General features: G+C 37.8%; 1 protein-coding gene across 1 annotated transcript in view; it reads left to right on the top strand.

Annotated features, from left to right (window-relative positions):
• Window positions 1–13,816, top strand: part of LOC311625141 (utrophin-like) — a gene marked incomplete at its 3' end in the record, with an annotated part of 90,794 nt that overhangs the window by 60,562 nt on the left and 16,416 nt on the right. Inside the window, exon 13 of the mRNA XM_084889074.1 lies at window positions 2,696–2,807. Coding sequence (XP_084745200.1) covers window positions 2,696–2,807 — 112 coding nt within the window. The remainder of the gene's footprint in view (window positions 1–2,695; window positions 2,808–13,816) is intronic.

Raw genomic sequence — 13,816 nt, 5'->3', positions numbered from 1 at the left:
AAAAATACAAGACTACTCAGCAGTGCAACTTAAGGTTTTGTATGTGCCTTTCACTCATTCCAAAAGTGGAAATAGCTAAGATGGTGAATTCGCAGATGGAGGGTCAATCAGGATGGCTAGGATTTGATTTGGTGCATATAGTATCAGTATCAGTGTGCTGAACTAAACAAATTGCTGTCATTTGACTGACTTTACCAACAGAGTTTGTATGAAGAGTATTGTTGCATTTTCTGAGAATGGCAAACTGAGAAATAGAGTGTAATGTCCTGTTCTCCCGTCGTGGTATGCTGGGGAGCCAGTCCAAAGTGTGACAAGAACCGAGTGCCTGGGGCCAGCGAGGCTGTACAGTCTAGGAGGATGGAAAGGCAGGTAGTCGTGGGAGGCAGAATCCACCTGAGCCTGGCAGCCAGTGGAAGTCAGAGGGCAAACCCTGGGAGAGGGAGATGGAAAAGGCCCATTGAAATGCAGCAGATTTCTTGGAGAGGCTAAGTTTAAAGCAGCTGGTAGGCAGGCAGACAGAGATGAAAGGAATAGCTGGAATGTAGCAAACTACAAGTGGGAAGATAGTCCAAATAAGATATAACCATCAGCATTAACCACTGCTATTTATCCAGTGCTTACTGTATGCCAGGCATTGTGCTCAAACACTGCATTTGTTATTTCATTTACTCTCCATAAAAACCCTGTAAGATTGGCAGGATTATCTCTACTTTACACAGGAAAGAACTAAGACTCAGAAATTAGGCACCTTGCCCGAGGCCAGATATCCAATAAGCGAAGGCAAAACTGGGATTCAAATATAATCTTTTTGACTCTGCAGTTCATGCTCTTGGTCAATATGGTATTTTTTAAAAAGCAGGCTAGAATTTTAGAAGAGGTGAGATTTTTACACCAAGAAACAATTAGATGATACTGAACAGAACAATAGATTTAGGACTTTGATTATTATGCTATGTTAATATGCTTTGATTAGTATGCTATATTAAAAATTAATGTGAAATCACATGAACCATCCAGATAAACTGATCTGGAGAGACTGGCTTGTGTAAAGCCTGCCACATACAGCCATGCTATAGTCCAAGGAGATGTGGAGGGATGGGATTTTTCAGAGTGAAGAAGAGGACAAAAGACTAAAAATTAGTAGCATTTGATTGTACTTTTAATGTTTTATTTCTTAAATAGAAAGAAAACGACATAACATTATGATTCAACACAGCTGAGATGTGGGTACATGGATGCTTATTACGTTACTAGAGGCCAAGGGCACGAATTTGTGGACCAGTGAATTCCCTCAGCCTGGCCTGCAGGATCAGGCTGAAACCTCCCGCCCGACATCCCTAGTTTTGAGATAAAATTGACATATAATATTGTGTAAATTTAAAATGTGGTACTTATTGATTTGACAAATGTGCTGCAAAATGATTACCTCCATATTGTTAGGAAACAGATGCATCATATCACATAATTACCATTTCGTTTTTGTGGTAAGAACATTTAAAATTTTCTCTCAGCAACTTCCAAGTATATAATATAGTATTATTATAGTTATAATCAATATATTACACATTAGATTCCTAGAAATTATTCCAATTTGTACCCTTTGACCGGCATCCTCTTTTCATAGTTCTAGCTTTATTCTCTGTCATCCTTAACACATGGCTTCCATCTTCAAGGTCACCCATGCTAACAGAATGGCAGTTCTTTTTGTTCTGTTTTTTTTTTTTTTTTTTTTTTTTTTTTTTTTTTTTTATTGAATTTTGGACCGTCACATTGGTAATAAATTTACAGAGTTTTCAGGTATTCAGTTCTACAATACATCATCTGTGTATTGTTTTGTGGGTTTACCATCCCAAATTGTCCCCTTCCATCACCATTTATCCCCCCGTGTCAAAACGTCTCTTCTTAGTGTCAGGTTCATTTTCCAGGAAGGAGAAAGCGGGGCCATGCTTCTTCTCAACCAAGTTAGTCCCTTGAAATCCCGCCCAGTGACTTCGACTTGTATTGCATTAGTCACCACCATCAGCAAGAGAGACTGAAAAGCATATTTTCACAGGGCACACCACCCACTAATAGTACAAGGGTCTGGTGCTATTGACGAGAGAATGGCCTTCTGCCATGAGGTGTGCAGAAATAAACAAACTCCGTTTAGAAGACAAGATGTCAATCATATTTGTAAAACAGGTACAGGTCAAGAAATATTAGTGTCAGTGAATGTTCCAGACCAGGTTGCTTCCCTGCCAAAATAAGCTGGTTACAGTAGTATATGCTGATTTATTTTCTTGAGATTGATTTGCAAGTGTTTTCTGCAGGTGATTTTAGAAGCTACTCAGCACTTAATGGTTTACAGGATTAATCTCACATACCCTTTACATTTTGTTTCCATTTTCATTCTTAGTCCTTTACTTTTTTTTCTGTAAAATATTAATATATTTATGTTCTTAGTTACTACCTGCCATTCTGCAAGATAGAGGACCTGGGAGATATTTTTCCATTTTGAAACTTAAAATTTACAGTTTCACTCCTCAAAATAATATTCTGCAAATAAAGAGCGATGTACAGTGTCACTAAGCAAATTCCACATTTGTGGCCAATATACTTTTGTAGTGACTTGGATGGATAAAATTCTTTCCACAGATGATTGATTTGGACTAAATATAGGCATGCAAGCCAATGAATTTTATTTTCTTCTCTCTAGGTATAGAAGCCTGAAGCATTATAACTATGATGTCTGCCAGAATTGCTTTTTCTCTGGTCGAACAGCAAAAGGTCACAAATTACATTATCCAATGGTGGAATATTGTACACCTGTGAGTATTGAGCCAGTATTTGTTTGTTTTAATATTTGCTTTTTAATTAGCTAGCATCTGAAATTATTCAGTTAAAACAACTTTGGGGGCAAAAGTCACTTTTAAGATGGCTTAATGATGCTTTCTTGTTGTTTTGTTTTCTTTTAAATAAATATATCTATATTATGTTCATTCACAGAATCATTATACACTTCTCAGAAAAATTAATTGAATTTTATTTCCATCTGTGATTTTAAACAACTTTCTTGGCAGCAAACTCTATTAAGGGCTCATGTTGACCTACATTGAAAATTATACTATGTGATAGGAAGTCATGTTTCTTTTAGACATCTTTAAAATGTTTAATAATTACATATTCACATTAAAAATAATGTAGAAAAGGGAGTAAAAAAATCCATAAATCTAGCTCCTGTTCAAGCAACCTTCCAGTATTTTTCCATGTCTCTGATTTTAAGATTTTGTTTACTTTTAATTTATATAAGTTTGATCCTTTTGTTTTCAGTGAACATGTTGTGTAATAAGTTTTCCCCTCTGTTGTCATGTATATGCAGATTATTTGAGTGAGTTACTCTAAATTATCTAACCATTACCTTAAATTTGGATATTAAGCTTATTTTTAATTTTCTGGTATTATAAACTCATAAATATGACTGAAGAGAGCTTTTTCCATATTATACATAAATTATATTTTCATAGAATAAAGTACTAGAAGTGAGTGAATATGAGTGTTCACATGGCCAAAATACTTCACGTCATTTTTCCAAAAGAGGTTTTTTAACTTCCCTCCAAAAAGTGAACCAAAATTTATTCAGAGTCATACATTTTCTTTGGTTTAGAAAATTGAGTTATTTTTTGGATCAAAAATTGACAAAAAGACAGCAATACTTATAAAATATACCCATATAAATCTCACATTTTTAAGTATCTTCTCAAATAAATAGGTACTCTACATGTAGGGAAGAAGCCTCGACAATGTTGGAGAATTATAACAGACAAAATATTCATAGGGCACGATGACCAACTAGGAAAAAATTCCCACATGAAATGTGTGAAGTACCATTTATTATTATGATTAACATATTTATTCATGCAACAAAAAATAGTGAGTACTAACCATGTGCCAGACACTGTTCTCAGCCCTGATACTTCATCAGTGTACTATCAAAATAGACAAGATTACGACTCTCCTGCTGCTTTCCATTTTAGGAGGAGGGGATCTTTGACAAGCAACAAAGAAATAAATGAGATAATTTCAGATTGTAGTAAGTGCCTTTAAAGAACTAAATGGATAATGAGATAAAAGGTTACAGGAGGCACTTTAAGTAAAGAAATAAGTCAATATCTTCCTGATAACATTTGAGTAGAGATTGAAGGAAAAGAAAGAATAACTTTACTTCATGGGTATAGAACTAGTTGAGGGAAGAGACAACACACAAGGGAGTCTGCAGGTGAAAAAGAGGTTAGTGTGATTGGGGCACAGGAGAGAGGATATTCCCCAAGGGGAGTGTAGTAGGTAGGCACTGGCGCTTTACTTTGAAGTGACCAGAGCAAAATGAATTGTGGGCCCCTTGTTAAAAGATTATTGTGATATTCAAGATGGCAAAACCAGAGCATTACGCCAAGTTCAGAGCTTTCTGAGCACGGGACCCTGTGCAACTACACAGAGGGGTGGGAAGGAGATGGAAAAGACTTGAGGACCAATAGAAACAGATGAATTTTATAGAAAGTGAATTTATCTCATCTCAAAAGGAAGAGTAGTAGATAGGATTAAAAAGAAAGTCAGGAATCAATTTGTGAGATGCTGAAGGTCATTGTAAGGGATTTGGATTAAAGAGAAATATAGTATTAACTTGAGTCCTAGTGCACGAAATTTGTGCATGGGTAGGGTCCCTAGGCCTAGCTGATAATCAGGGTGATAAGGGCCTTCTGGCTTCCAGGATGTCAGCCCTGGCCTTCCTTCATCCCGCGCTGCCCCCTGGTGGTAAGCACATGTCATAATGAGCGATCTAACTCCCAGTCTCCTGGTCGAACTCCCGAGGAGACAATTTGCATATTAGGCCTTTATTTATAGAGATAGATAAATAGATGATAGATAGATAGATGATTGGTAGATGATAGATAGATAGATAGATAGATAGATAGATAGATAAGATAGATAGATATAGAGATATTTACATGATCATAGCTAGAAATTTAAGAAACTGTATAAAAGCTAATGTCAAAATGAAAAAAAATAGGGTAAGTATATGTTAAAGATCTATAAAAATGATTACATATTCAAAAATGTATAAAGAAAAGATGTATAAAATTAATATTTTTCTTGTTTTTAACTACAGTAATCCCTAATGATTTTGCAAAATACCCACAAAATTCCCTATCAGTGATTAGGCAGTGGGTACCTGCTTGAGTATCACTGATACACTGATGAATTTCACTTTCCAACTATCATTAAAATTAAATTCGTAAATTATCTAGAACCCTTCTTGTCAGATAGTCCTCCCAAAGTCACTGTTATTATGTCTAAGATTACAGCTTACCCTACATTGTACAAGTTGGCTCCCTGTCTTCAGACATGCTTTGGGAAGTTCTTTGCCTATTTCTGAAGATTTCATAGTGATCTCCATCAGCAACTTACATTCATAAATCACCTCTTATGACTGTTTTTTATTTTCTGCTTTTGACCCCACAACTTTGGATAAAATGGAGAAATCCATATAAGTTGAGTCTTTGAAAGGCATAACCTTGAAATTAATAGTAATAAATTACTTTAGCAGGTTTTTTTTTCTTTTTCTTTTTCTTTTTTGTGAGCTTTCTTTATGGTGCATTCATCTTTTACCCACCATTCTCTAAACACATTTTATATCTGCCTTAGAAAATGAAATCAAATGTAAAAACATCAATGCAATGATAATAAACACCACATGAGTGGTAAATGGATCAGACCTTTTCATACAAATCTTCTTGTTTGCATTTCTCATAGCGCATCTCCATTTGCAAATCTAGGAAAGTGTGCTAGTTACATTACTGTCTTTATTCCTTTCTCCTTTAAGTTTATCTGAATCACAATGCTTCTATATTTGAAGCTTATGTTTTTGAAACTTAGAAGTCTTATTTTAAACCTTCAGGGCTCCAGAAATAGTTCTTGGAACATATCACCTTATTATCTATAACAATGTTTGTCTTTAGATGTAGGAAGACTAATAGTGTATGAAGGAGCTATCATTATTTATGAAGGTGTTTTCTGGAACTGATAATTAGACATTTATATATAGAAATGAAGTGGAATTTTTCTCTCCAAGAAATAATTGTTTAACTCTTATTTTTCCTGATAATTCTATAATCCAAATTTGTACATTTGAGAATTAGTTCTTTAAGGCTCAAAATGAATATTTGAAGACAGACAACAGGACGTGGACTATATTTAATACCTGTTACCATACTCTATTCATTAAAATTCTACCTTTTCACAAAAACAGCTCAACTCTTACTCTGTGTATCAAATATTCCAAAACCCTCTGTTTCCTCTCACCAAAACAGTGTCATTTTTTTTTCTTTTTTTTTTTCTTTTTTTAAATAAATTTTTATTGTTCATATTATTACAAGTGTTCCTTTCCCCCCCCCTTCCCACCCCACCCTCTGCCCTTTCCCCACTCCCCATTGTCCTCATCCATAGGTGCACAGTTTATGTTCAGTCTCTTCCCACATTCCCCTCTTCCCTTTTCCCCAAGAATCATCAGTTCACTCCCCTTCCATACCTCTGATTCTATTATATTCAACAGTTAATATTGTTCATCAGATTTTTTTTTTAATTTCCTTGGTTTTTAGATTCACTTGTTGATAGTTACGTATTTGTTGTTCATAATTTTTATCTTTATTTACTTTCTCTTCTGAAAGAACCCCCTTCAGCAATTCATATAATTCTGGTTTGGTGGTGATGAACTCCTTTAGCTTTTTTTTTATTAGTGAAGCTCTTTATCTGACCTTCGATTCTGAGTGATAGCTTTGCTGGGTAGAGTATTTTTGGCTGAAGGTTCTTGCTATTCATCACCTTGAATATTTCTTGCCATTCCCGTCTGGCCTGCATGGTTTCTGTTGAGAAATCAGCTGACAATCGTATAGGTGCTCCTTTATAGGTAACCACCTGCTTAGCTCTTGCTGCTTTTAATATTCTCTCTTTGTCCTTTGCTCTTGGAATCTTAATTATGATTTGTCTTGGTGTGGTCCTCTTTGGATTCCTCTTATTTGGAGTTCTGTGTGCTTCCTGGACTTGTAAGTCCAATTCTTTCCCCAGGTGGGGGAAGTTTTCTGTCACTATTTCTTTCAGTATGTTTTCGATATCTTGCTCTCTCTCATCTTCTGGGACCCCCATGATTCTGATGTTGGATCATTTGAAGTTGTCCCAGAGGTTTCTTACATTATCTTCAATTTTCTGGATTCTCTTGCCTTCTAGCTTCTGCAGAGGAGTGTCTTCTGGCTCTTTATGTTCCAAATCTTTGACTTGATTCTTGCGATCTTCTATTCTGTTTTTAGGACTCTGTAGAATATTTTTTATTTCAGACAATGTATTCTTTATTTCTTGTTGATCCCTTAGCATTTCTTGTTGATCCCTTTTCATATCCTCATAGGTCTCATTTATTTTATCGGCCTTTTCTAGGAGTCTCTTGAAAAACCCTATAAGTGTGGTTTTGAACTCTATATCCAGTCGCTTTTTGTCCTCCATTTCTTTCGTTTGTGATCTATTTGGTTTAGGCATTTTCGCAGGCAGCTTTCCTGATGGGGGCGGAGTTTCAGGGTGGAGCCTACAGCCTTGGCTTCCGTCAGCCCCGCCCTATGCGACTCCTGAGACTCAGGGTCCTTCAGTACTTGTTGCAAGCGCCTCTGAGAGAAAGGTGCCCTCGATTTTCGCCTGCTACCAAACAGTGTAAGCTCTCCCGCAATGGGCCCGAAACTGGGGTTCAGTTCAGTTGGAAGTGGAGTTGGAGGTGGCGTTCAGAGCAGTCTGGAGCCTGTCTCCTTCCCGCCAGGGCAGTCCTACGGCACAGCCGGCCGGCCCTTCTCTGCGCGCTGTGTGCGCGCCTCTGGGACCTCCTTTCGCTGCTTCCCCGAGTACCGCCTTACAGCCCAGCTCCCTCTGGATGAGCCTGGGTCCCCGGGGTCTGGCCTAGAACGGGGGTTCAGAGCAGTTGGGGGCCCAGCACAGTCCGAGTGTTTATCTCCTTCCCGCTAGGAAACGCCAGCCAGGCACTCGCCCTCCCTCCTCTCCGGCTCTGTACTCTCCGCGCGCGCTGCCTGTCTCCGTACCTTGGGCTTTTACAGCTCCTCCGCGCTTCCTTCTGGTTTTCTCCTTGCTTCTCGTTGTAGAATTTCCAGTCAGTTGACTTTCCTGTAGCTCTGGGTAATGTCCATTTTATATTTTAGTTGTATTTTATTGAAATTGTTGCGTGCGGCTGCGGCTAGGTGCCTACCCGAGCAGCCATCTTGGATTCTCTCTCAAAACAGTGTCATTTTGTGATTTCTACTGATAGCCCTTACTTCACCAGTTAATATTTTGAGTGTGTTATTCTGTACTGTTTTTATGAAATGCTTTTGCCTCTTCAGTTGTCTTTTAAATTACTTGAGGCCTTTTTTTATTCTATGCTTGGTTCATAGAAGCTAAATGAGCTCATATCTGCTGTTATAAATACTAACTGGAGAATATTAAAGCTGGAAATAATCTAGCTAAGTCATTCTCATTTTAAAGAAAAAGCTAAATCTTACAGAAGATAAATGATTTGTTCAACGTCAGTGGCATAGATTTATTATTTAACTCCATTGGGATGTAGTCATAAGCAATTAGTGTTTTCTGTATATTTGCAGGAATATTATATTCAGTGGGGACCCTGTTTTATACCAGGCATATTGCTGGGGACTAGAAATACAGAGAAAATATAATGAACGAAAGATGATCTCTATGTGGGGAATTTCAACAAAAGACTATTACATTTTTACTTGATTAAGTTTATGGATCAAGATAATATTTAGATTTTTTTTTCTTATTACTTGCTCACTACATGTTTGAATTTGGGAATTATCATTTATTTTTGAAATGGCTACAGTTTATATTATTTTAATTTAATTTTATAATGAAAATTACCCTAATTGGATCTTTTAAAAAATAATCTATATTCTCTGTTGCAAACAACCTAAATTGAATTCAAATGAGAAACATTTGTATATTAGAACATGTGATAATCCATTAGAGAAAGAGGATGATGAAATTTACATATGATTTATAAGAGTTTTTGCAATTCTTTACAAGGTTGGGTAGGGTTAAATATTTTGGAAAATGGAAAATATTTAGAATTGCTACTGGGGGCAAGCATGACTCACCAAAAATTGAGTAAATTAATTGCTACACTGCCACCAGAGTGCAGCTGAGGTTAATTGGCAAGCTTTGCAGTCTGTGACCCTGTCATTGCAGCTGCTTTGGAATTAAAAGGTGGTAGGTACAGGTGAAGGCCAAGAGAGTGAAGGATTTAAAGGTGTTAGTGGTACTAGGATGGATTGGGCTATCCTTATGCTGAAGAAATCCCAAAGGGGTTTACAGGGCTAGAGATCAAGACCCTGGAGACAAGAATGGATTTGCTCCTATTAAAAAAGTAGGAGCAAGGGTCAGAAGGTTTTAGGCAGTGAAAAATTTCTCCAAGGTAGAGATTTGGGAATGGAAGATGTGTTATGATGAGTCCTGAGGTGTGGCCATATCCCAGTGTGTGATTAAAGTGGGACATGAAAGGCTATAGAGATGAGATGGGCTTTAGAAGACTATCAATCTCTGGCAGTGACAGATGACAGTGTGTCTGGTCAAGTACAGTCAAAGGGAACAGACAGGCACTTTGGTTTTAGTGGGTGATCAGGCTGAGGCTAAGGGGAAAATGGTGCATCCTTTTTTCCTTGGCATTTGTGAGGGAGAGATTATATAGCCTCTGGTGGAGATGATTGTAAGGAGAGATTATTGTCATGGGAGCATCAGGATTCACTGAAGGAGAAAGGTTGAAATTTCAGTTATGAACAAGATGTAGGGAAATCCTATATAATAAAATGGTAATATGCAGATAGATCAAATGGCAGAACAATTGAACAACCAATCAAAGCATAATATGCTAATGATATGCTAAGGCTGCTCAACCACTTGCTATGAAGTGCACTGACCACCAGGGGTCAGACAGTCAACTGGTTGACCAGTTGCTATGATGTGCACCAGGGGGCAATTGACCAGTCGATATGACGTGCACTGACCAGCAGAGGGCAGGTGCTCCAGCTTGTAGGTTAGCTTGCTGCTGGGGTCTGGCTGATGGGGACTGAGCGAGATGGGCCAGACAAGTCCTGAAGCCCTATCATGGTCCCTCCCTGGCTAGCCAACCTCCCGTGTCCTTTCCCAGCCAACTGACCTTGATTGACCCCCATCAGATCTGGGTGAGATGGGGCCAGACACACCCTGGAGCCTTCCCGTAGTCTGTCCCTGGCACAACCATGCACCAGTGGGGTCCCTCAGCTTGGCTTGCACCCTCTCGCAATCTGAGACCTCTCGGGATGTTGGAGAGTTGGTTTCAGCCCATGCAGGGCTCATGGCTGGCAAGCACTGCTGTGGCAGCACCACCCTCTCCTGATAGGACTAATTGGGCATGAACCTTCAGCAGGCACAGTGGGCCTGAATGAGCAGGAGCGGCAGGTAGGAGCTGCATGTGCCATTGGACTGCAGGTTTCACCCGATCCCTGCAAGCCACCCAAAGAGATCTCACCTGTGCACAAATTTGTGCACCTGGCCTTTAGTGTGTTCTTAAGTAGAACAGAGTCCATACTAAACAGAATGGTAAACAGACAAAGACTGTGTGTATCTGGTGAGAGCAATGGCCCAATCCATGTACAGAAAAGGAGAAATGGGGAAAGGCAGTAAAGTACTTCCCCATTGGTCAATACATATATCAGCAACTGAAGATCTGGTCAGCATAGGAAGGTGTTCTGAGAGACATGTTAGCTCATCTAGCTCAGGAAGGGTTGGCATATTTGCAAAATTTTATTGCCAGAAAGGTTAGCAACATCAGCCCCTTCCAGCATTCAAATTGTTTATGTGGAATCATTGCAAAATTTGCTGCTTACATGCTTGCTTTGGATGAGACTAGTTTGTACTGAGAGTTTTGTTAAGATTTTAGTGGGAAGAGGGAGGACGAGGAAAAAATGCTTCGATGGGAAACAGCTTATTAAGTCCACAACACCTAAGACAAAATTTGTATTGCATTTTTAAAGCAAATGAATTTAGTTTTAAAGCAACAGTTTACAGTATAAGCATATTCTTGCTGGTATTGGCTAATATGTGGAGAAATAAACCAAATATGTTCAGGGTTTTCAGAACCTGTCAAAAAAAGAAAAGAAAAAAAATCACAGTACTTTACTAAAAAAAAAAAAAAAAAAAGATTTTCTTTTAAAAGTGTAAAGCAAATTCACATCTTTTAAAAAAGAAAAACATAAACCTATATGTTGTTGGGAAGAAACAAATGAAAAACAAAAAACAAAGAAAAATTTGAAATAGTTGTGTTGTCCACTTCTGTCCACCCCTGCTAGCATCAGTGTATCATAAAACTATAAACATCAAATGTTAGGAAAATGCTGATTCATCCTTTGGAAAGCTCTGCACTGAGTTAGTATAGTTTGTTTTTGGCACTCTTGCTTCTTTAGATGAGACTTAAGATGTTTACCAATGTGCTAAAAATGCAGCATCATTGCGATTTCTCTGACCTCAGCATCTAGAAGTGGTTTTCAGCTCATGCCCACTTTTCACTATTTTCCCAGTAAGTTCAGTTCACTTAAAGTATGTCATTAGCTTTTAAGGAGAGTTTTGGCCCAAATCCATTTTACGTTGACTTATTACCCCACTTATTTTTGATGCTTTGATTCTGTTAATTAATGCTAATTTTTTAGTTTCACATTTTCCCATTAGAACTTGAAAAAGGCTCCGAACTTATCCTAATGATTTTGTACTGTCCATGGGACTTATTATGCCTAAATGTGAACTTGTTAAAAATCAATGAAACTTAATTCAAAACTGAGAAGTTGCTTTGCAATTTTTAAAAATAATTGGAATGTCTTTAAAATAAGTTCTATGATAATGAAATGTACTCCTTAATAGTATACATATACCACTTATAACTATTGACTTCTATGTTTAATAAGTCTTGCTAAAGAGGGTGCTATTCAACAATAATGTCTGCACTTATGCATGATCCAAATTATAATGTTTCATTATTCTACTCATATGCTAAATGACTGTCCTCTTATACAACCTTGATTTTCCTCTTTGAACTTCTTTGTTTTCCTCTGTACATAATCTGTAGTTAAGTTAAAAATATAATGTTAGAAGTATTTGTTAAGGAATTAGATAGTACTGTCCATCCTTAGTTACAAGTTGAACAAACAAAAAAAATGGGGCGAGATTTAAAATCAGTGCAGTTTTGTTTCTTTATTTGCAGTTCTTTTGGGTGTTTTGCTTAAAGTGCTAAGTATTGAGAAATTATGCCCATTAGTTTAATTGGCATCATTGTAATCTCCCACCCCCTTTTATATTTTGTTTTCTGTATGTTTGGTGAAGGGAGACTTTTGAGTTGAAATAGTAAAACAACCTACTTGGCTGTCTGAGATGGTTAGCATTTCTTAAGTGTAGATTTTCCTGCACCTTAGCCTTATTGCTCCATGTGATTTGCATTAATGAGAAAGAAAAGTTATATGTCAATGTTCTTGAAGTTCAATAGTGTATAGGTGTCAGCATTTATGATAAGAATATACAGTTTGAAATATGAATAGGAATATAGACTAAGACACATGCATTTATACATACACATACAAACACAAGCAAAAGATAGGCTAAATTTGGCTCTATATATTGGTTATATTTGTTCTCAACCAAGGAATAAAATGGAGGAAAATTTAAAATACTCCCAACCTTGGTTGGCAAAATAGAATTCAAGAAAAAATCATCAGACACCACCTTACACAAAGGAATTTTAGGGTTTTGGTAGAGAGTTATATGGATAGACTTACTACAGGGTAGATTTTCTGATTCAGACACACTTTTAAAATATTCTATTCATTCATTTGTATTATTCTGTGGGAAATAGGTAGAGAACTAGTTACTTATCATTATCTAAATAAATTTCATTACCATTTTACTGTTACATGACGGCAGCATAGTGGAGAGAAGTCTAGGTGTTTTGTTCTTCCAGGTCTGAAATATATTTAGCTAAAAAGTATATCGTGTGGAATTGGACTTGCACTTTTGAATTATGTATTTCCCAAGCTGGAGGAGTTCATGTTGAATCCCAAATACAGATAAGCTAGAAGAACATTATGCCAATGAAAGAAGCCAATCATAAAAACACACATATTGTATGGTTCCATTTATAAGAAATATCCAGAATATGCAAATCCATAGAAAGAAAAAGTAGATTAGTGGTTGCCAAGGGACTGAGAGGAGGAGATAGCACATGAGAGGGAATGACTGCTAAAGGGTGCATTTTTTTTTTCAAGGGTGATGAGAATGTTCTGGAATTCCATAGTGGTGATATTTACACAGTTATGTGAACATTAGAGGCATTCCTGCACTAACAGGGGTTTGGGGGGCGGGGGAAGTCCCTCAGCCAGCACGTGGAAATCCCGCTCACAGTCCGGGCCCCCTCGCTCCTTACTGCCGGCTTGCTCTTTGCTCCTGACGGCTGGGCTCACTCTTCCTTGTGCTGCCATGGAGTCAGGAGAGGCTCCTGCCCCCGCTGCTGAACTCACCAGTGTCAGCCTGGCCTTTGGCTGAATGGTCCTCCCCCAGTGGGAGCGCACTGACCACCGGGGGCAGCTCCTGTGCTGAGCATCTGCCCCCTGGTGGTCAGTGCACATCACAGTTACTGGTTGTTCTGGTCGTTCCACCATAACCGTGTTTAGGCTTTTATTATACAGATACTAAAAAACACTGTACTGCACATTGCCCT

The sequence above is a fragment of the Pipistrellus hanaki genome, assembly GCF_964339955.1.
Source record: "Pipistrellus hanaki genome assembly, chromosome: 6".
Lineage (NCBI taxonomy): Eukaryota > Metazoa > Chordata > Mammalia > Chiroptera > Vespertilionidae > Pipistrellus > Pipistrellus hanaki.
Note: the sequence above shows the minus strand (reverse complement) of the source record. Positions and strands in the feature narration are given on the sequence as shown.